The sequence below is a fragment of the Rhinolophus sinicus genome, chromosome 4, assembly GCF_057876585.1.
Source record: "Rhinolophus sinicus isolate RSI-liver-muscle chromosome 4, RSI-T2T, whole genome shotgun sequence".
Lineage (NCBI taxonomy): Eukaryota > Metazoa > Chordata > Mammalia > Chiroptera > Rhinolophidae > Rhinolophus > Rhinolophus sinicus.
Genome location: NC_142504.1, coordinates 52,033,608 through 52,055,267, shown reverse-complemented (window position 1 = coordinate 52,055,267; position 21,660 = coordinate 52,033,608). Strand labels below are relative to the sequence as shown.

At 38.2% G+C, this 21,660-nt stretch overlaps 1 protein-coding gene across 1 annotated transcript in view; it reads right to left on the bottom strand.

Moving 5' to 3' along the window:
• Positions 1 to 4,301: 4,301 nt before the first annotated feature.
• The window catches only part of STARD3NL (STARD3 N-terminal like), a 55,663-nt gene continuing 38,304 nt past the window's right edge, over positions 4,302 to 21,660 (bottom strand). Inside the window, exons 4-9 of the mRNA XM_019710244.3 lie at positions 19,707 to 19,784; positions 17,735 to 17,788; positions 17,505 to 17,622; positions 15,458 to 15,553; positions 6,003 to 6,075; positions 4,302 to 4,795 (exon numbers count right to left, since the gene is read on the bottom strand). Coding sequence (XP_019565803.3) covers positions 6,020 to 6,075; positions 15,458 to 15,553; positions 17,505 to 17,622; positions 17,735 to 17,788; positions 19,707 to 19,784 — 402 coding nt within the window. The 3' untranslated portion in view covers positions 4,302 to 4,795; positions 6,003 to 6,019. The remainder of the gene's footprint in view (positions 4,796 to 6,002; positions 6,076 to 15,457; positions 15,554 to 17,504; positions 17,623 to 17,734; positions 17,789 to 19,706; positions 19,785 to 21,660) is intronic.

The window sequence follows — 21,660 nt, the reverse complement described above, 5'->3', positions numbered from 1 at the left end:
TATTATAGTAGGTGAGTTCAACACACCTCTGACAACAAAGGACAGGTCTTCCAGAAAGAAAATCAATATGTAAACAACAGCCTTAAATGATACATTGGACCACTTGGATTTAATCAATATTTTAAGAGCATTTCACCCCAATGCTGCAAAATACACGTTCTTCTCAAGTGCACATGGAACATTTTCCAAGACAGACCGTATGTTAGGCCACAAAACAAGTCTTGATACATTTAAGAAAATTGAAATCATACCAATTGTCTTCTCTGACCACAGTGCTATGAAATTAGAAATGAACTACAGGAAAAAAAACTGGAAGGCACACAAATTCATGGAGGCTGAATAACATGTTACTAAATAATGAATGGGTCAAGCAGGAGATCAAGGAAGAAATCAAAAGATATCTCGAGACAAACGAAAATGAAAACACGATGACCCAAAATCTATGGGATGCAGCGAAAGCAGTCCTAAGAGGGAAGTTCATAGCATTGCAGGCCTACCTAAAGAAACAAGAAACATCATTAATCAACAGTTTATCTTCACACTTAAGTGATCTGGAAAAAGAAAAGCAAAATTAGCCCAAAGGGAGTACAAGGAAGGAGATAATAAAGATCAGAGCGGAAATAAATGAAATAGAAACCAGAAAAACAATACAAAAGATCAATGAATCCAAGAGTTGGTTCTTAGAGAAGATAAAAAAAATCCAACAAACCTTTAGCCAGACTCATTAAAAAAAAAGAGAGAGAGGACCCAAATTAATAAAATCAGAAATGAAAGAGGAGAAGTGACAACAGACAACACAGATATACAAAAAATGTTAAGAAATTACTATGAGCAACTATATGCCAACAAATTTGACAATCTGGAAGAAATAGACAATTTTCTAGAGGTGTACAACCTTCCAAGGCTAACTCAAGAAGAAACAGAAAACCTGAGTAGCCTGATTACCACCACGGAAATTGAATCAGTAATCAACAAACAAAAGCCCTGGCCCAGATGGCTTTACAGGTGAATTTTACAAAACGTTCAAAAAAAAATTATCACCTATTCTCCTCAAGCTCTTCCAAAAAATCCAGAAGGAGGGAAGACTCCCAAACACTTTTTATGAAGCCACTATCACCCTGATCCCAAAATCAGACAAAGACACCACAAAAAAAGAAAACTACAGGCCGATATCTCTAATGAAGATAGATGCAAAAACCCTCAACAAAATATTAGCGAACAGAATTCAGCAATGCATTAAAAAGATCATACACCATTATCAAGTGGGATTCGTCCCTGGTATGCAAGGGTGGTTCAACATCTGCAAATCAATTAATGTGATACACCACATTAATAAAAATAAAAATAAAAATCACATGATCATATCAATAGATGCAGAAAAAGCATTTGATAAAATCCAGCAGCCATTTATGATAAAAACACTTAAGAAAGTGGGAATAAAGGGATCATATCTCAACATAATAAAGGCCATATATGATAAACCCACAGCTAACATCATAGTCTATGGGGAGAAGCTAAAACCATTCCTCTTAAGATCAGGAACAAGGCAAGGTTGCCCACTTTCTCCACTTCTATTCAACATAGTGCTGGAAGTTCTAGTCAGAGCAATCAGACAAGAAAAAGAAATAAAAAGCATCCAAATCGGTAAGGAGGAAGTAAAATTGTCATTATATGCAGATGATATGATACTATATATAAAGAACTCTAAAGACTCCACCAAGAAACTATTAGAGCTGATAGATGAATTTAGTAAAGTAGCAGGATACAAAATTAATATTCAGAAATCAGTTGCATTTGTATATACCAATAATAAAACATCAGATGGAGAAATTAAAAAAGCAATCCCATTTACAATTGCTCCAAAGACTATAAAATACCTGGGAATAAATTTAACCAAAGAAGTAAAAGATCTGAATTCAGAAAATTATAAGACACTGAAGAAAGAAATGAAAGAAGATACAAATAGATGGAAACACATACCATGTTCATGGTTAGGAAGAATTAATATAGTTAAAATGTCCATACTGCCTAAGGCAATATACATATTCAACGCAATTCCTATCAAACTACCAATGACGTTTTTCACAGAAATAGAACATATAATCCTAAAATTTATATGGGACCATAAAAGACCCTGGATAGCCTCAGCAATCTTCAGAAATAAGAACAATCTGGGAGGTATTACAATACCTGACATCAAATTATACTACAAGGCTACAGTAATCAAAACAGCATGGTACTGGCATAAAAACATACACATAGATCAATGGAACAGAATAGAGAATCCAGAAATAAATCCATGCCTATATGCCCATTTAATCTACACAATGGAAGCAAGAATGTACGGTGGGGTAAAGACAGTCTTTTCGATAAATGGTGCTGGGAAACCTGGACAGACACGTGCAAAAAAATGAAGCTGGACCACCTCCTTACACCATATACAAAAATAAATTCAAAATGGCTTAAAGACTTAAATGTAAGATCTGAAACCATAATATTCCTAGAAGAAAATATAGGAAGAAACTTCACAGACATTACCTGGAGTAAGATTTTTACTGATATATCCCTTCGTGCGAGGGAAGTAAGAGAAAAAATAAACATGTGGGATTACACCAAACTAAAAAGTTTTTTCACAGCAAAGGAAACCATCAATAAAACAAAAAGGGATCCTACTGAATGGGAAAAGGTATTTGCCAATGACATATCTGATAAGGGGTTAATATCACAAATTTATAAAAAACTCACTCAACTCATCTCCAAAAAAACAAACAATCCAATTAAAAAATGGGCAGAGGACCTGAAGAGACATTTTTCTGAAAAAGGTATACAGATGGCAAACAGACATATGAAGAAATGCTCAACTTCACTAACCATCAGAGAAATGCAAATAAAAACCACAATGAGATACCACCTCACCCCAGTCAAAATGGCTATCATCAATAAATCAACAAACAACAAGTGCTGGCGAGGATGTGGAGAAAAGGGAACGCTTGTGCACTGTTGGTGGGAATGCAGATTGGTGCAGCCACTATGGAAAACAGTATGGAGGTATCTCAAAAATCTGAGAATGGAACTACCTTATGATCCAGCAATCCCACTCCTAGGTATCTATCTGGAGAAATCCAAAACTCCAATTCAAAAATCTTTATGCACTCCTATATTTATTGCAGCACTATACACAATAGCCAAGACATAGAAACAACCTAAATGCCCATCGGTAGACGACTAGATTAAGAAACAGTGGTACATTTATACAATGGAGTACTACGCAGCCATAAAGAAGAAAGAAATCTTACCATTTGCAACAACATGGATGGACCTAGAGAACATCATGTTAAGTGAAATAAGTCAGACAGAGAAAGACAAATACCGTATGATCTCACTTATATGTGGAATCTAAAGAAAAGAATAAGTGAATGAACTAATCAGAAACAGTTTTGGAGACATAGAGGAAAAACTGAGGGTTGCTAGATGGGCGGGGGTTGGGGATAAGGGGGAAGGTGAGGGGTTTAGAAAACAGTCGGTAACCACAAGATTGCCACGGGGTTTTGAAAATTAATTTGGGGAACGTAATCAATAATGTAAAGATTTTGTAGGGTATCCGATGGACACTTGTACCGTTTGGGAGACCACCTCAGGGATGATGCAGATGCCTGATCACTGCACTGTACACCTGAAGCTGAACAACAATGAATGCCAACTATAATTTTATATATATATAAAATTATAGTTGGCATTCATTGTATATATATATATATATATATATATATATATATATATATATACTATATACATATATATATATATACTATAACATATATATATGTATGCATATACATATATACGTATATATGTGTATATATATGTGTGTGTATATATGTATATACATGTATGTATATACTTACAAGAAGCGGAGTACAGCATTAGGAATAGAGACAGTGGAAATATAATGGCTCTGTGCGATGTCAGAGGGATACTGGATGGGGGGAGGGGGGTTCACACAGTGTGAGGGATATAAATGATAAACGTCTAAGTATTGCTTTGTCTTGTGCACCTGAAACGTCTAAGTATTGCTTTGTCTTGTGCACCGGAAATTAATAAAATTAAATTAAAAAAGTAAATAAAAGTCGTGAGACTATTTTAGAGCCATACTTCTAAGAGAAATATGCTATTTCACGATAAAAATAATAAAAATGCCCAGTGACCTTTTATATGTATTCACAATCCCTCCTTGTCCCCCTTTGTAATTCCAACACTTCAGGCCAAATACACAAGCAAAACAAGAAAACTAAAACTAAACATTTTGAAATGCTGGATTTTATTACAGTTTAAAATTGTACAAAGAGTGCACGTGTATGAGTTTAAAAAAAAACACCACAAGGGAAATGTAGGATGTTAAAAAAGAAACACAAAAGAAATCTAACATGAAACAAAACAATTCCATTCTGTGAATGCAAATAAAAAGATATTTTACTTACTAAAAAAGTACTATTCCAATATATTAAGAAGTCTTTGATTAGCAATACAGCACAAGACGTTTCTGCAACTATTCACTCACAGATCAGGCCGAGTCTCACTGAACGGAGGATGGATCGTTACATGATCTTAACAGCCACGGGCAGCTACTAAATGTTTGTGGATATGGAACAATGTCTGTGAGGTATTACAATAAATAAGTTCTTTATGAGCCGTACAATCGAGTCAGTAGTGGATGTTACCATTTCAACTTTCCATAGGGACATCCCATCTCCAGTCCTTTTTTGCCTCTGGTGATTTTCAATGAGGTTTTTTCACACTTAGAAAAAGAGAGAAAAAAAACAAAATATTTGAGATGCAGTGTTAAATGGCAAAATGCTACACTTTGCCTTACGTTTTTATAACAGAGACCGTGGACTAATGATGGGCTGTGTTATAGACACTTAAAGGACAGTGGGTGTGGTCACACCAGAATTTATTTTAGAAAACGATCAAGTCTACACATGCCCACACTTTTGCTTGCTCATAAGCACTGTTGTGGGAAGAAGGGGTTGGAATTTCCTGGGAGCAGGGCCTGTGTTCCCAGGACGCTGGCTGCTGCTTCCCTGTGTGCTTCCTAGCCATGCTGAATCTGTCTATTACTTCCCTATCTTTAAAAAATACATATTATTATGTTTATTGAGATATACTTGACATAGAACATTGTATTAGTTTCAGGTAGACAGCATAATGTTTTGATATTTGCATATATTATGAAATGATCAAGTCCAGTTAACATCCATTACCATACCTAGTTACAAAACGGTTTTTTGTGATGAAAACATCTACTCTCTTTTCCCTTCTACATTTAAATAATCAAGCAGTTGCTGCTACCATAATTTATTTTGTGTTTATCTTTTTCTATTTCTGAGACCGAAACGTTTTCCTTTAATAATATAAAGGTATTTAACAACATGCTCCACCTGGAGGCACAAAAAGGCCACTGCTTTGTCTGGATGACAACTTTTGTCTCAGAAGCTCCAAAAACCTGAGCCCTTCCAGTGCAGGGCCCGAATACCGGTACCAGAGGGGAGGGCATGAGTTCTGGCTCTGCCACTCGTTAGCTGTGTGACTCTGAAGGAGTTACTCACCCACCCTGGTCTCACTTTCCTCAAGTGTAAATGAGACAGTAACAGCACCACACCTCATAGGACTGCTACCCTCACCGCACACATAAGTTAGCGTTTGTAGTTAAACTACGTCTGACACAGAGACATTCTGGCTAAGTGAACAAAAATGAACTCATTCTTATTTAGAACACTGGGACTCTGAGGTATTTTTCACACTTCACAAATTTATACCCAAACAGAAAATATTCAGAAACTTTGTAATACTAAAATGTGACGGGCAAATTCATGTAAATAGGACAAATCTGGCTACATACTAACACTCGTATTCTCGGAATTTTACTTTGAATCGACTCAAAGAAATGCTCTATTATTTCCTTTCACTATTTTGTTGTTTCAGTTGTATATTCAAAGACTTACTTTAACAAAAGCAGTACTCATAGTTCTAAAAGTGCTTTTTCACTGTCCTGCTTTTCTTCAGCTTCTTCAGATCCTAGGTGGTAAGGAAAGGGAAGGAGAAAAAGCATCGCATTCCGTTAATGCAACGATTTCTTTAAAATTGGTGTGTGTGTGTGACATTTTAAATGACAGTTACATATGTTTCATCTTCAAGAGATTCAGGTTAACAAAACTGTAACTATAAAATAAAATTTTATTTCATTTCTCATAGGAGGGAAACCTTTTAAATAGCATCACTTGTACTAATCAGTCAGAAAAGAACTCACTCATGTGCGATTAAAATATTCATACAGACGAAGAATTATTCTCCAGGCGATTCCTCCTCCACCACTTTGCTGACAAGTTTGTATATGTTTTGAAGAACAAATAACCTTGAGCTTTAGTACAAATAATTTAATGTACATATTTTTTAATCGCTGTAGCCAGTGAGTGAGAGAGCAGTGAGGGCTTCCTAATTCCCAGGGTGACGACACATGGTCCCTGGGGGCTGTGCCAGCAACCACTGCTGTCACCATCCTGAGTCATTGTCTCGGGAGCCTCACATTATTCTTGCATTGGGCCCAGTCATTCCACTCTGCAACTATGTCCTTAGGATATAGTTCTGAGGAAACAGGGCTTGTTCTCACTATGTAGACTTTTTTCTCCTCTAAAAAGTAGGAAAAAAACATCTAAATGTCTGAGAGTAAAACTTAAAAATTATTACATTTCCAAGAAATATCTTGTATCCACTTAAAATTATGTTTATATAGTTTATTATAACAACATGGAAAATTCAAATGCATTAAAGTAAAAGCAAATACGTAATGAAAAAAACTGTATATATTGTAAGATCATATTTGATAAAAATAAAAAAATATATGTGTGCAAATCAGAAAGACTAGAAGAAAACAAACAGCTGAATTACATACATGTCTGGATTTCCAAAATTTCTACAATACATTTAAACTAACTTTACAACTTTGAAGACAGGATATAAATAATATAGGCAGTAGGGCCACAATTATGTAAATTGCAAACACGGAACTAGAAGGAAACAAATTAATCTATCAACACTGACGTTGTTGAAGAGTTTAAAGACAAAGTAATCTTTTACTTTTGTTCCTGCCACATTTTTTAAAGAGTTTGCCTTACTTTCACAATTAGGAACGAGAAAAAATGAGTGGTGAGAAGACCAAGGCAGCAGGTTTGGATGGAACATATTCACACATAAAAGCACCTTGCCTCACAGCTGCCTGACTTTTGCCAGATAATGCACTTCAAAAACGGCATTTTTTTCTCATGAGAATGTCTACCTGGATTATAGCAAAAACCAAATCTCATACAGGAGAATAAAAGACCAAGAATCTTTCAGAAAAGATTGTGTTCTACATCTTAACCTCATAAATGTCACATAGTTAAGCTTGTGGTCAAATAAATACATAAAGGCTTCACTTTCCAGCCTATTAAACTGAATAAATTACAGACATGGGCGTGGTTTAACTGCCTCCCACTTTGAAAGGAGGGTGAGGAAAACACTCAGACCAAGACTCCTGTTTCTCCGCTCACTTTCCACCTGTCAGGCTAACAGCATTTGAGCCGCAACGAGCTAACATGTCTTGGAATATTTGGGATTCCTAAATAAAGACAAACTTTTAATTAAAATAACATGTATGCTACATAATTGAAAAGTGAATGCTAGAAAGGCTTTCTGTCAGGAGATCGATAAAAGTAAGGAGGTCAATAAATCTTTCCTTGAAAACAACTGTAAAACTGGACTAGGTGGACAAAATAACCGTTTCAGCACTCGGAAATGACCAAAGTCATACAACAATCTGAAAAGTGTTTATGCTTCTAAAACTGCAGAATTCAGAGAACAACAGTGGTGTTCTTGCCTGGAGCTGATCCAGTTCCTCCAACTTCCAATACCCAGGTTGATTGGTGTGAAGGTTCTTCCAGGGTAGGACATGCCATGAGGATTGGCAACAAAATTATGCAGCTGAAAGGAACTCACTTAATATGGGGTGGTGAGTGATGCAAAGGGGATATGACAAACTCAGTGATGTTTGACAGGAAGCGCCAGAGGCTCTGCTGGTTTGAGGTTGTGGTCATGGCTGCACCAAGCCTGCTGGGCTGAAGCTGTGTGTGTGCCTGGCAGAGACCAAAAGAGCCAAAGATAATCAAACACTCCTGGTCAACCCTGAGGTTATAAGCCTATGCACAGGAGATGTGAAAAGACTCAGCAGAAAGTAGAAGCTGGAGAAGACTGCAAACGGCCTGAGATTTTAATGTGCTGCCTAATATGAGGTGTGATAAAAAATATGATGAATGGTAAAATTAAAAAATAAATTATTACACTAAAAGACACATGCCATTAATCCCCCTCCAAATACTCCATGCTTCCAACACACTTATCCCATAGTTCTTGCCACTTTCTGAAGCAGTTCTGGAAGTCCTCTTTTGTGAGTGTCTTTAGTTGCACTGTCATGGCTGCCTCGATGTGGTAAATCATTTTGACTTTGGAGAAGAGCCAGAAGTAGCATGGTGCCAGATCCAGTTAATAAGGTGGATGAGGACACACCGTAATGTTTTTATTTGACAGAAATTGCTGTACCAGAAGTGATTTACGACACAGCATTTGTCATGATGGAGGATGAAATAAAGACACTCAGGAAAGAGGACTTCCAGAACTGCTTCTGAAAGTGGCAAGAACCATGGGATGAGTGTGTTCAAAGGGAGGGGGAGGATTTTGAGAGGGATTAATAGTAACATGTCTTTTACTATATTTTTTAAAAATTTAAACATCCACTGTATTTTTGGATCACACCTTGTACATAAACATCCATTTGGCAGAAGATGGAAGTCTTAATCAAGGTGCTTGAATATAATCTCTGACCCATCACTGGCTACCACTAAGCTATGTAGACACAGGGGTGACCGCTATGAAACTAGACTTAAAAATAAAAGAATTTAAAAAAAAAAAGGAAAAAAGAAATCTGAGAAGAGACATCAGCAGTCACATACCACAAGGGATGTAATTTCACAGACTTTGTCCAGACAATTTTTTACAGCCATAATCAGCAATAACAGCAACCTCTTGGGGGAAAAATCAGAATCTAGAGTTGCTACTATATTTTCAATAAAATATCTTTCAAAAAAAAAATTACAAGACAGGCAATGAATCAGAAAACTGTGACTATTCTCAGGAGAGAAAAAAAAAACAAAATCAACAACTCAATACAAACTGACTTTGAGTGTGTCCGGATATTTTATTTAGCAGACCATGATTTCAAAACAGCTACTGCAAATACTGTATTTATATATCCAAATTTATAAATATATATTTAAAGAACTATAGAAAACCATGTTTAAAGAATTAAAGGAAAGTATGACAACAATAATCAACAAATAGAGATCCTCTAGGAGACAGAAATACAAAATGATCAGTTTTTTAAAAATCTGGAGTAGAAAAGTGTAGTAACTGAAGTGAAATATTAACTAAAGGGAGTTAAGAGAATATTCAAGTTGGCAGAAGAGAATCTGTAAACTTGAAGGAGGAGCAATACAAGTTATCCAATCTGAATAACAAAGAGGAAAAAGAGGAGAAAAAAATCGAACAGAGCTCAGAGACCTATGAGAGAACATCAAGCATACAAACATACATGTAGTGGGCCTCCCTGAAAAAGAGAAGAGAAAAATAAATCAGGAAAAATATTTGAAGAAATTATGGCCACAACTCCCCAAATTTGTTGAGAAATATTAATCTACACATCTAGTAAGCTAAACAAAGCTAAACAAATACTGACTAAAATATGTACAGAAATCCACATGTAGACACATCATAGGCAACCTGCTGAAAAGGAAGGAATGCATGAAAACATAATATATCATAATTTTTATAAGGTGCTGCTAAAGCAATGCTACAGGGAAATTTTATGGTTTTAAATGCTTATAACAGACAAGAAAAAATCAGTTCTGAAAAAGAAGAGCAAGTTAAACACAACTCAAGCAGAATAAATGAAATAATGAAAATTGGAATGGAAATAATTAAAATGGAAAACAGACAAACAAGAAGAAAAAAATCCAGGAAAACAAAAGCTTTTTTTTCAAGGAAACACAAGTTAACTAAGTCAAGGAAAAAAGAGTATTAGTTCCACTTATAGAAATTCAAAAGGATTAAGGGGAATATTGTAAATGATTTATGTCAACAAATTAGATAATTTAAAAGAAACAGATTAATTCTTAGAGACAAATCACTAAAAAGGACTCAAGAATAATAAAATAAATAAATAAACAAATAAATAAATAAATAAATCTGAGTAGACCTATATATAACAAGAAATTGATTTAGCAATTAAAAATCTTCCCACAGAGAAATTTCCTGACTCAGATGGTTTCATCAGAGAATCTATCAAAATTTAAAGAAGGAATATTGATCCATCCCAAGAATTCACTCAGAAAATGGAAGAGTTGGGTACGCTTCCCAATTCATTTTATGAGGCAAGCATTACCCTGCTATCAAAACCAAAGATATAATAAGAAAACTACAGAACAGTAGGTACAAAAATGAAGAGCATAGATACAAAAATCCTCAAGAAAATATTAGCAAATATAATCCAGAAACATGTACAGTGGATTATACAAAGTGACCAAGTGGGATTTATTCTAGATGTAAACAATTGATTTAATATCCAAAAATCAATTAATGTAACACAGCATATTAATTGACTATAGGACAAAAACCACATGATCATCTCAATAGATGCATAAAAATGCATTTGAAAAATCCAGTGTGCATTCATGAGAAAAACTTCCAACACACTAGGAATAAAATGGAACTTACTCAACCTGAAAAAAGGCATCCGTGAAAACTCACAAATCTCATCATACTTAATGTTGAAAGACTGAATGCTTTTCCCTAAAGACCAGGAACAAGACAAGGTCTACTCTTGACACTTCTATTCAAAATTGTATTGGAGGTTCTAGACAGTGCAACAAGAAAAAATAAAATAAACCTATCCAGAAGATTGAAAAGGAAAGAGTAAAATAGTTTTTATCCACAGATGACATGATCCTGTATGTAGAAAACTACATGAAATCCATATACACACAAAAAACAAAACTACAACTAATAAACAGGTTTAGCAAGGGCATAAGATATAAGTTTAATATACAAAATAGCAACTGGATTTCTATGAACAATTTGAAAATGAAAGAAAGTAAAATTACTTTCAAAATAGCACCAAAAAGAATAAAATATGTAGGAATTAGTTTAACAAAGGAAGAACAAAACTTGAATGCTGAAAACTACATAAGTGAAAAGAAAAATGGGAAAACATCTACATAAATGTAGAGAGAGTCCATGTTCATGTATGACAAGATTCACCATTGTCACGATGGCAATTCTTCCCAAATTGATTTATCCATTCAATGCAGCAGGCTTTTGGGACAAAAATTAACAATCCTAAAATTTACATGAAAACACAGAAGACCTACAATAGCCAAAACAATTTTGAAAAAGAACAAAGTTGGAAGACTACCATGGTCGCCCTGCAAAAGCAGTGTATGTTGGGGTCGCACCTAAAATTTGATTTGGATGTTCAGACTGATAATGTCACACACAGAGAGGGTATGAAAATGTTTATTACTTACAAAACTAGATTTCTGGGGACCGTTGGGCAGGCCTTTCAAGCAAGGCCTTATGGTACCTGATTTTAAAGCTACATAAACATAAAATCAGTCATCAAGCCAGTGTGGTACTGGTGCAAAGCAAGCATACAGGTCAATGGCATTCTAAATAGCAACTGGGGAGAACACTTTGGCAATTACTTAAAAAGTTAAGCAGAAATTCTCACAGTTGACCCAGTAAAACCTCCTAGGAATCTATCTAAAAAAAAACATATGTTCCCACAAAGACATATACATGAAGGTTCACAGGAAGGCGACTCATAGTAAAATACTGAAAACAATCCAAATGTCTATCAACGGATGAAAACAAAACGCTGTATGTCCACATAATGGAATAGTATTCAGTCATATAAAGGAACAAACCACTGATACAAGCTACATCATTGACCCTCAAAAACATTATGTTAAATAAAAAAGGATTATGCTAAATAAAACAAGCCAGATGTAAAAAAAATTGTATATTGTATGATTACATTTATGTTTATTGTCCAAAAAGGGCAAATTTTCAAGACAGAAAGCACATCAGTGGTTTATGTAGAATTAGTAGTGCAAATAAAGGAAGGTTTTTAGATGATAAAATTGCTCAAAGATTGTATTGTGATGTTGTTGAAAAACTATAAATTTACTAAACATCATGCAATTGCACATTTACAATGGATGGATTTTACGGTGTACAAATTATCCCTCATGAAACATGTTTTCTTAAAAAATGAATATTACTTAATATCTTCAGCTGTGAATTTTCAAAATGTTCATGAAAAAGTCGGACAACTGTTTCAAATCTAATAATATAAATAGGGTGACTATATATGTGATGATGAAAACAAAAACACTTCTGAGAGATAAAAGGAGTTCTAATAATAATATTATGGGGCCACAAGAGAAAGCCGAGACTGCCACAGGCAAAACAAAAGGCTTGGTTACTTTTAGTAAAAGTAAGTTTAATGCCGTCATCTAGATTTGTTTAGCACAGATTATATTGCACAATTGAGCTATTATTCTTCATTTTAAGTCAGTCTTTCAATGCTTTAGGAACTAATGACCTTTCCCAGCATCACAACTGGTTCATTTAAGCTGTCTAACCACATAGAACAACTTCACCCCAATCATCTGAGAGAGGACGGTGCTTCCCAGTTCTTCCCATTTAACACACAGGTAAGCAGGATGTGGCTAGACCAACAAGCAAACCCGCAAACAAACCACCTTTACGTCTTTTTAAACATACATTTACTAAAATGTGCTAATATTCCAAATCTCTGTGATAGAAAAATTCACGCTATTCCTTTACAAGGAAAAACGCTAACATTTCAAATTTCAGCGCCTCCAATTTCTTTGTCTTCTTTTCATTCATTCCTTTAATAGTTATAAGTTAACTATGTGCCAGGCACTGCCCTATGTGCTGAAGAAAGAAAGATAAGAAAAGAAAAGTCCTCTCTTATCTACCAGGGTCCCATCAGCACTGGATCAGGGCAACAGAATCTTATAACTTCTGCTGCTGAAAGACTATTTAATAGTTAGCCACTGGCCTAATGCGAAAACTTTGATTTAGAATCTTGTTTTCTAGGCACATTAATTCCAATAGTTTTTTTTTTTTTTTATTATACATATTTTTTTAATTTATCGGGGTGATAATTGTTAGCAAAATTACATAGATTTCAGGTGTACAATTCTGTATTACATCATCTATAAATCCCATTGTGTGTTCACCACCCAGAGTCAGTTCTCCTTCCATCACCATATATTTGATCCCCCTTACCCTCATCTCCCACCCCCACCAAGTCTTTCCTACACTGAGCATTCAGATAATGAAAATAATACAATACAATGACAAAGTAAGCCATCTTGACCCCTCCTTCCCTAGCCACTATTAATCTCTTTTTCTTAACAAAGCATTTCCCCAGGGGAACACTGAAAGTAGCTTTTCTTGTTTAGCATAACCAATGAAATGGTAATACTTCCCAGCACCAGGAGATGGCAGTAAATGTCACAGGCAAGAAGAGAAAGGACTGCATGTGGAAGACTTCCTGAGTGGTTCTCCTCAGCTTATCATTATCCTGCTGTTCTGAATTTCTAACTAAGATCAGTGTTGGGAAATTTTATTAGTGTTAGAAAAATAAAAGCTATGCAAAAGCATGAACTATAGTGCAAACTTCCTCTTTTTAAAAAGTAGTTCTATGATATAAAAATCTCAATGAAATAATCCTTATAAGGAGGTAATGAAAATTTAATACTTATTCTAATAGTTTCTGCAGCCCGAGAAATAGCTTTTCTGCTAATTCATATCTTTATTTCACATGACTATGCTTTGTGTGTTATACTGCTTTTAGATCCAATACCAAGTCCAGAATATCAAGTAAGTTACTTCAGAATGCCAAGTTCCTTCACGTTCCCCAATATCATGTCTCACTGCTGTGCCTTTGATCTTCACATGGCTCTTCCTGCCTGGAATCTGTTTTACTATAGTGTGTGTGTGTGTGTGTGTTTCAAATATTTGCTGAGCATGATGCTGGTAACAAAATAATGCCGTCTCTAACTCCAGTTTACATCTCAGTGATAAAAGCAGGTCACGTCACTGCTAAAGACAGTGCAGCCAACACAGGATGACAGGGTTGTGGGAGAGGCTCCAAAGAACAGGTAAAGGACACCCCACCTATGACAGCCGGGAGCCAGGGGGTGGGGAGAAGCCTTCTGAGCCTGTGAGTGGAGACGAGTATTAACCAGGGGCAGTTTTAAGGATAGAAGAAAACAAGATGCATGGGGCTTGAGGGTTTGGGCGCATAGCATGTTCAGAGAAGCTAAGAACAGGGCACAAGGAGCGTAACAAGTAAAGAGACTGGACAACGGGGTAAGGTGGTCACAGAGGTGCTTTGTGCCAGGCTAAGGATCCATGAGTTTCTTAATCTTTTACGCCTTTGAGGCTTTGAGGCAGGGGGTAACGTGATCAATTTCTCATTTTCATTAATATGAAAAGGCTGTATGTTTATTAGCTATGAGTATGGACACTGGCACTAGAGCCAGAGTTCAAATCCTAGCTTCACCTCGTATACTCTGTGTGACGCGGGACAAGTTACCGCAGCCCTCGTGCCTCAATTTGCTCATCTCTAAAACAGGAATAATGAGCCGTTTATATCAGAGACTGGTTCTGAGGAACCCTGACAACAACGCGATTGCTATTGTTAACGTGGCACCTTGGGGCCTGGCTGGGAGAAGGCTACTGGCAGGGAGACAGGAGGCTGCTGCAGAAACTGAAGCAGGAAACGCTGACTTGAAGTTGGAGATGACATTAAGTGGTACAACCTGCATGAGATAGAGGAGGCAGAAATACAGGGGATCCAAAAGGCTTGGTGAATGATGGGATGGGATCCATTAGAAAGGGGCTCTGGTTTCTGACTTGGGCGCTGGGTAGACAGGGCTGCCCTTCTCAGAAATGGGGGCTCCTGAAGGAATGTCAGTTTCAGGGATGCCAGGGAATAAGACAGCATCAAGACCCTGGCCCTTGCCGGCCTGTCCTCTGAGATGCAGACGACAAACCAGAGTGTCTGTGGTCTTCTATTACATTTATTCTTACATCTCTGAGCTTCACCACTGATTGCACACCAAGACTACTTCTTAATTGTTCTCATGTCCAAAATGCCTGGTATGTTAAGTGTTTGCTAAGTGCTTGGAGAAGTAGAGGAAGGGAAGAAAAGGGGGAGAGGGCAAGCCTAACTTTTGAATAATGGACAAAACACGAGTAATAATCAACTTTTTACCTGCTTCAGACTCAGGAGGAGAATAAAACTGACCATCAGAAAGACCAGCAGGTATAAGTGCCGCCCTCTCTGAAGCATTCTGAACTATCCGGAGTCCTGGAAGACAAGAAATCAGATGCTGAGAATGGTGCCAGTATTCTGGTAGCTTCTTGGCCAGAGTAACACAATAAAATGGTGTTAATGTTATGTTTAAGAAACTTTAGCAAAAAGAAGTACTTTGGAAATCTTTCAACCAAAAAATGAATGTATTAATAAACTAGGAACCTGTACTGTAAAGACAGATCCCAACTAGTTTGAAAAACTGCCTCATGTTACTCATGAGATCCCTTGACTCAGTATTTAGCACATCTTTCCCTGGAGAACACCTGCCTCCTTACAGCAATCAGCAACTTCAAAACCAAAGCAAAAGTAAAACGAATAACCTCCTCAGCTCGTACAAAGGGTCTATAGTCGGCTTCTGACTGAGGAAATGCCAACGTAAAACATAATAAATGGATAGACTTTTATAAATATAGAGAGTGATTAGATGGTGAAGAAATATCTATTCAGTGAAAAGGTTCTCAGAAAAGAAGGGTATTAACAAAAAGAGAGAAGAGGAGGAAGCATGATGCGGACAGCTCAAGAACACTATCTGATGAGAGGCCATCAACAATGAGTTCTTCAGACTGAACCTGACTTATCAATAAATAAAAGTGGGAGGAAGCGCCAGGCCTGGTATAGCAGGTGCCTCGTATGTGGGTAAAAAATGCCACAGGCAGTGAAAAAAACGCTGTTTTAAAGTTTTTCATTAATTGTGCGTTCTGCTTTATTAGTTACTTTGAATTTGGTTTAATCACAGAAGCATTCAAGCCTCAGTCACATTAACAGTTGTCTGCTTTCAATAAAGTTCAATTTGATGTTCATATACAATTAAATAAATGACTTTCATTAACATTATTTGTCCTTTCACCATATATTTTCATTAATGAAAAGAAGGTACACGATAGAAGATACATCTTGGTTTGACTGTGTTTAAAACCTACTCTTGAATAATTGTTTTCTTATAGATGTCTTCTCTATAAATCAGATTTTCCAAAAGAAAACTACTTCCCAGGTTTTTCCCTTCTTCTATTCCTCGACATTATAATCATGTTTAACTTTCTATAAGACACAAGATTTTTTTTTTCCTATTAGGCAGGGAACATTGAGCCAGATGATTGACAGAGCATAAAAACAGGGTCTTGAAACTGCCTGGGTGTCTGTGTTGAGCTTTGATGTCACCGCCAAGAGGGCAGCGGGATGGGCAGAGGTGGTACATGGGCTTCCCCTAAGGCCATCATGTGAAGAAGAATTCCAGCCAATAATTAATCATAACGCTCAGTGAATCACTTGGCCTTCCGAGTCAGCATCCAGGGATAGTCAAAGCCACACCTGGGCATTATAACAGCTTTGGCAGTTCTCATGGTTACACAGAGCTAGCTGTCAGTCAGCTGCTCCCAGGTGGATGGGGAAAGCCTCAGAGGGCTGAGCACTTCCGGGCTTGCTGCCTCCCTCCTCCTTACCTCCTTCTTCATTAACCCCCAGCACTACTCTAGGCACCCCACTGTTCTAACCCAGCCCATTCAAAGCCACCCCTTGCTGCCTGGAGAGCCACGTGACACTTTGAAGAACTGCTGACTCAGTTCACCTAAAACTGTTTTACATTTGTCTGTCCCTGAACAACAGAGTTCCTTTTAGATGCACAAAACGCTTAGTGTCCTGTGACTATTACTAATAGGGAGAAAAGGTCAACGTGTCTGAGGAGGAAGAGGTGTTGGCTACTTTCCTTGTCTGACTGCCTTTCTCATCAGTGTCCACGCTTCTTCTAGGGAAGCCTGGTCTAACACCTGGAGAGCGCAGCCACATGCTGTCACTCTGCTTTCATCCCACCCTTCTCGGCTATTCTCACGACAGAATGGAGACAGCTGCTCTGCCTGGCTCCACAGGCGCAGAGCAACATCCAATCACATCTACAGCTCTTCCTTCCAGCTCGGTACCTAGCCAGACTCTAACTCTGACAGCGACTTACTGTTTTCTTCCTCTGCCTCTTGAGGTAACACTTTGAAATCCAGGAACCACGTCTCAATCCAGGCGAGGATGAATGAAATGATGGGCAGCACGTAGCCAAAAGCCCCTTGAGAGAAAAGCTGGAAGAACAGATGTGACCAGGAGAGGGAAATACAGTTACCATGGCTCCCACTGGAAAGCGAGGTTTCCTCCTTGTGGACAGTATTGTTCAGAAAAAGTGGTAGGCCATACCTTTGAGAGGATCACTTTCGCTAGTAAAAAGGCACTGGTCACTGATGTCGTCAACTGAAAGACAGTAATTCAGCACCACTCTAATTAGACATTTTCAGTGTGAAGGCACCTTCCTCCCACAAGAGACCCATCGGGGCTGGAAGCACATAATGCCTGGAAAGCACTGCCCAGCCTGACACTTCCCACATCACGCCATCTGTACCCCCTCACCCCAGACTGGGGAGCAGTGGGCTTCTATGTGGCACACAATCCCTGACTGGCTGCTCGTGGTGTCTTTTCATCAGCGTTTTAGCACACTGGTATGCCGGGAAACTAAGTTTTGTCCACCTGATGGTACAACATCCAAAGACACTATCACCACAGAAAGGACAGTGAAATACAGAGGCAGGGCTCCCCCTAGGGGTTGGGAAGCCCAGAGATAATCCCGCAGGACCTGGTCCTTGTCCCTCCCTCCTCCACCTAAGATGTGTAGTAATATGAAACCCAACCCAAGTGAACTCCAACAGTAGCCTTGACTGACAGAATGGAGGTCAGGGTACATCAGGTGTCATGCTCAGTAAGTATTAATAAAGTGGCAGAGTCAGGTTTGTTAGCAAAACACAACCAACACAACCAACACACACACACACACACACACACACACACCCCAGCCAGGGTGAGCCACCTGGGAGAGGAGGCATTTTGTATTCTGATACTCATTAACGTTACAGGCTGACACTAAGTGTATTTTGGGTACCAGCTGACTTCTCCCTCTAGCTGTTTGGCTTCTCTCTACAAATGTTTTGAAAAGTAAAAATGAGAAACAATGAAATGAATGTGCTAAATCTGACCTATCCTTTTGATAATTTATGATTAGATATCAGAGACACTTCTTTAAGACTATCGCTGAGTGTCAACCACTTTTCTGAAACAAACATTGAGACAGACGGTCTGATAAATACCAATGTACATTATGGAGACTGGAATAGAAGGTCCCAAATAGGAACTGTTGTAAAAAATTGGGAAGGGACAATCATCACAGCTATTTACGATTGGCAAAAGCGTGTTCAGGAAAGCGAGTCAAGCCTGACTAAATCGGTCAGCCTACATCCATGAAACGTGAGCTTGGGGCTCAACAGACGTCTGACACCAGCCCTGTGATTCCGTGGATGCTCAGAAGAGATGGCCCAGGCAGAGCGCAGCACAGCTACATCCCCAGCTGGACAAGCCCGCACAGGCCCACACGCAGACCCGGGACTCATTCCAAAAGCAGGCCCGCAGGTTACCCCTGAGCAGTTGTCTCCAGCCTGAGCAAGGAGCTCAGTGCCCCACGTACCTGCCTTACTAGAGCTCTCGAATGTGAGTGTTCAGACCTTGTGGAAATGGCAAAAACAATTCAGGCACCACTACTTATAATTCTTCTTTCAGCCAATTAATAATTGTTGTGGGTGAATGGCATGTGCCAAACAAAGCTCTATGCTAGAGGAAAGGAAACAGATGAGAGCACAGGCCACTGCCTAAAGCCTAAAGACAACAAGGGAAGAAGGAACAGGAGAGCTTGTCCCTTTAAGACTGGAGGGAGGGGATTAACACAGGGAGGGTGACAATTATCAGAGTAAGCAGAGCCAGTCAGGAAAAATCAGTAAGGAGTTTCAACCTACAGGAACTTCTCCAAATATCTTTGTGACAGAGGCACTAAGCTCATCTCTCAAAGCAAAAGGAGGCAGAGGGCGGGCAGCTGCTTGGCCAGTGAGCCTGTGGAGCCTCTAGATTTCTCAGCTGGTCACTGTCCACACAGACAAAGCTAGTTACTCATCACCACTGGGAAGAAGCACTGGAATCCTAAACCCGCTGGAGCGTGGAGGAAGGGGGCTCAGGAAAAGCTGGGATTCGGCCCGGATGAAAACTGCCTCTTCCCCAGCTCAGCCCTGTCGTGAGCAGGCCCTGCTGACCAGCACTGGAGGAGATGGACCTTTCATCCAGGTATACTCACCGCTATTGCCCACCAGTGGCGCAGTCTGCATACAGCATACGCAAGTATTAACACTTTGAATCGGAAAACTGCCAAAAGCTATATAAAAAAAAGACAAATTCTTAAAAATATATACAAAAGTAAAGCAATGTGGTTTTATAAAGAACCCACCAAAGTGTGTTCATGATTCTGATTTAGCTAGACTGCCACAGTCAGCATTGGTCTACAGATGGCATTTGAGATCCCTGCTCTGGAATTGATGTAATACCATCCAAATAAAGATTCAAATTAACTTTCCATTCTCAACAAAAGAACATGTAATTAAATGTTCGTTTTTCCTTTCCATTTGAGTCCACATATTTCTGATATACTTTTAAGATGGAGAAAATGTTCTGAAAGTTGAGTTTTCTACTCCAGGTACAAATGCTGACTTTTGGAAGATACCAGGTTCTTAGTAAAGTCCCCATATCAATCTCTGGGTGCCTGGGGTATGGACAGAGTTCTGCCTATCCCAGTAGCTACCATCTGATTACTAAGTGTGATTCTGGGACTTCTGTGAAACCATTATACATAATCCCCACCCCAACAACCACGTGAGTCAACTACTATCATTAATCCCACTATACACATAAGTTGGATAGAAACATTGTCCAAGGCCTCCTAACTCCTTAGTTGAGGAAGCCAGCCAGGATGTGAGTTCAGGTAGCTGGACTCCAAAGACCAGGTTCTTAGCCACTATAACACAGCTGTCTTAGTAACTCTTATGGACTAAGGAATAAACAGAATAAAAATTTACTAATTTACTTTGGAAATACACTTATTCTGAGTTGGGAGAAGTCAGGTGACTCTTGAGGCTCAGGGTAGGAGTCTGCCCAAAGTTCCTCACTATTCAAAACTGCCGAAAAGCTGAAGGCTGACAACTTTTTTACTGTCATTGACTGGATAACCTCACTTAAGATCCTTTTGTGGGAATGAAGTTTGCAGGTTATATTTGTTTTTAATATGTTGCTTTCACTAAAAATGTGTTTTCTAACAATCTGCTAACCATTATTCCAACTGTCTCTCTGAGTTCTGGACTTGGCAAAAGCATAATTCTTTACCCCTGTATCTTGAAGTCTCCCAGACCCCAAGGGTTCCTAGAGGCTTTGTCCATTTCTTAGACCGTGACTGACAGACAGTCTTTCTAATCAGAGCTAATGGGCCCCGTCTATTTGCCCAGTACCATTAACACCCTAAGCATGGAGTACAGAAAACCCATGGAGATCTCACAAGTGGATTAATCTTGCTTTCTGGCAATCCTGGCTCCAGCTATTTTAAGATAAACACAGCAAGGGAAATAAGAGAAAAAAGGAGAAATCAATTTTGTTATTGATGTATCAATAGTTTCAGAAGAAAGAAATACCTAGAGATTTGGGGGGCAACAGGCTCTGCCCCCAACTTCAATGACCTAGGGGAGGCGTAAACATGGAACCATGGAACTCATTTGTTCATTTGGAAAAATAAGGGGAGTAAATTCTATTAGTGGTTTTCCCAATATACTATAGCAACGAAACACTTTTTCAACATACTGTATAGAACTCTAACATACTGTACAGATAAAAATGGAACTATTTAGGTTGCAAGGGGGTGATTTCAAAGAACCCTGATCTCTGCTTATTGGGAATTGCACGTCTTTCCCCTTACCGACTTCGGCAGGCCCCTTCAGAAACCAAACAAGATTTTTAAGAGTACTTTGAAAACCACTAGAAAATATAATCATTAAAAATGTCAACCAAAAATGATGATGGTGATGATAGTAATTGCAGGTGGTTTTCTGATCTTCTAGGATGTACCTATCATTGGGCTAAGTGTCTACCATGTATTATTATATCATTTACTTTCCAGAATGATGATGACTTCATTTTACATATGAGGAAACTGGAATTTAGACCTAATCTATTCAAATATATACAATTAGAAATAGTGCTGTGACTCA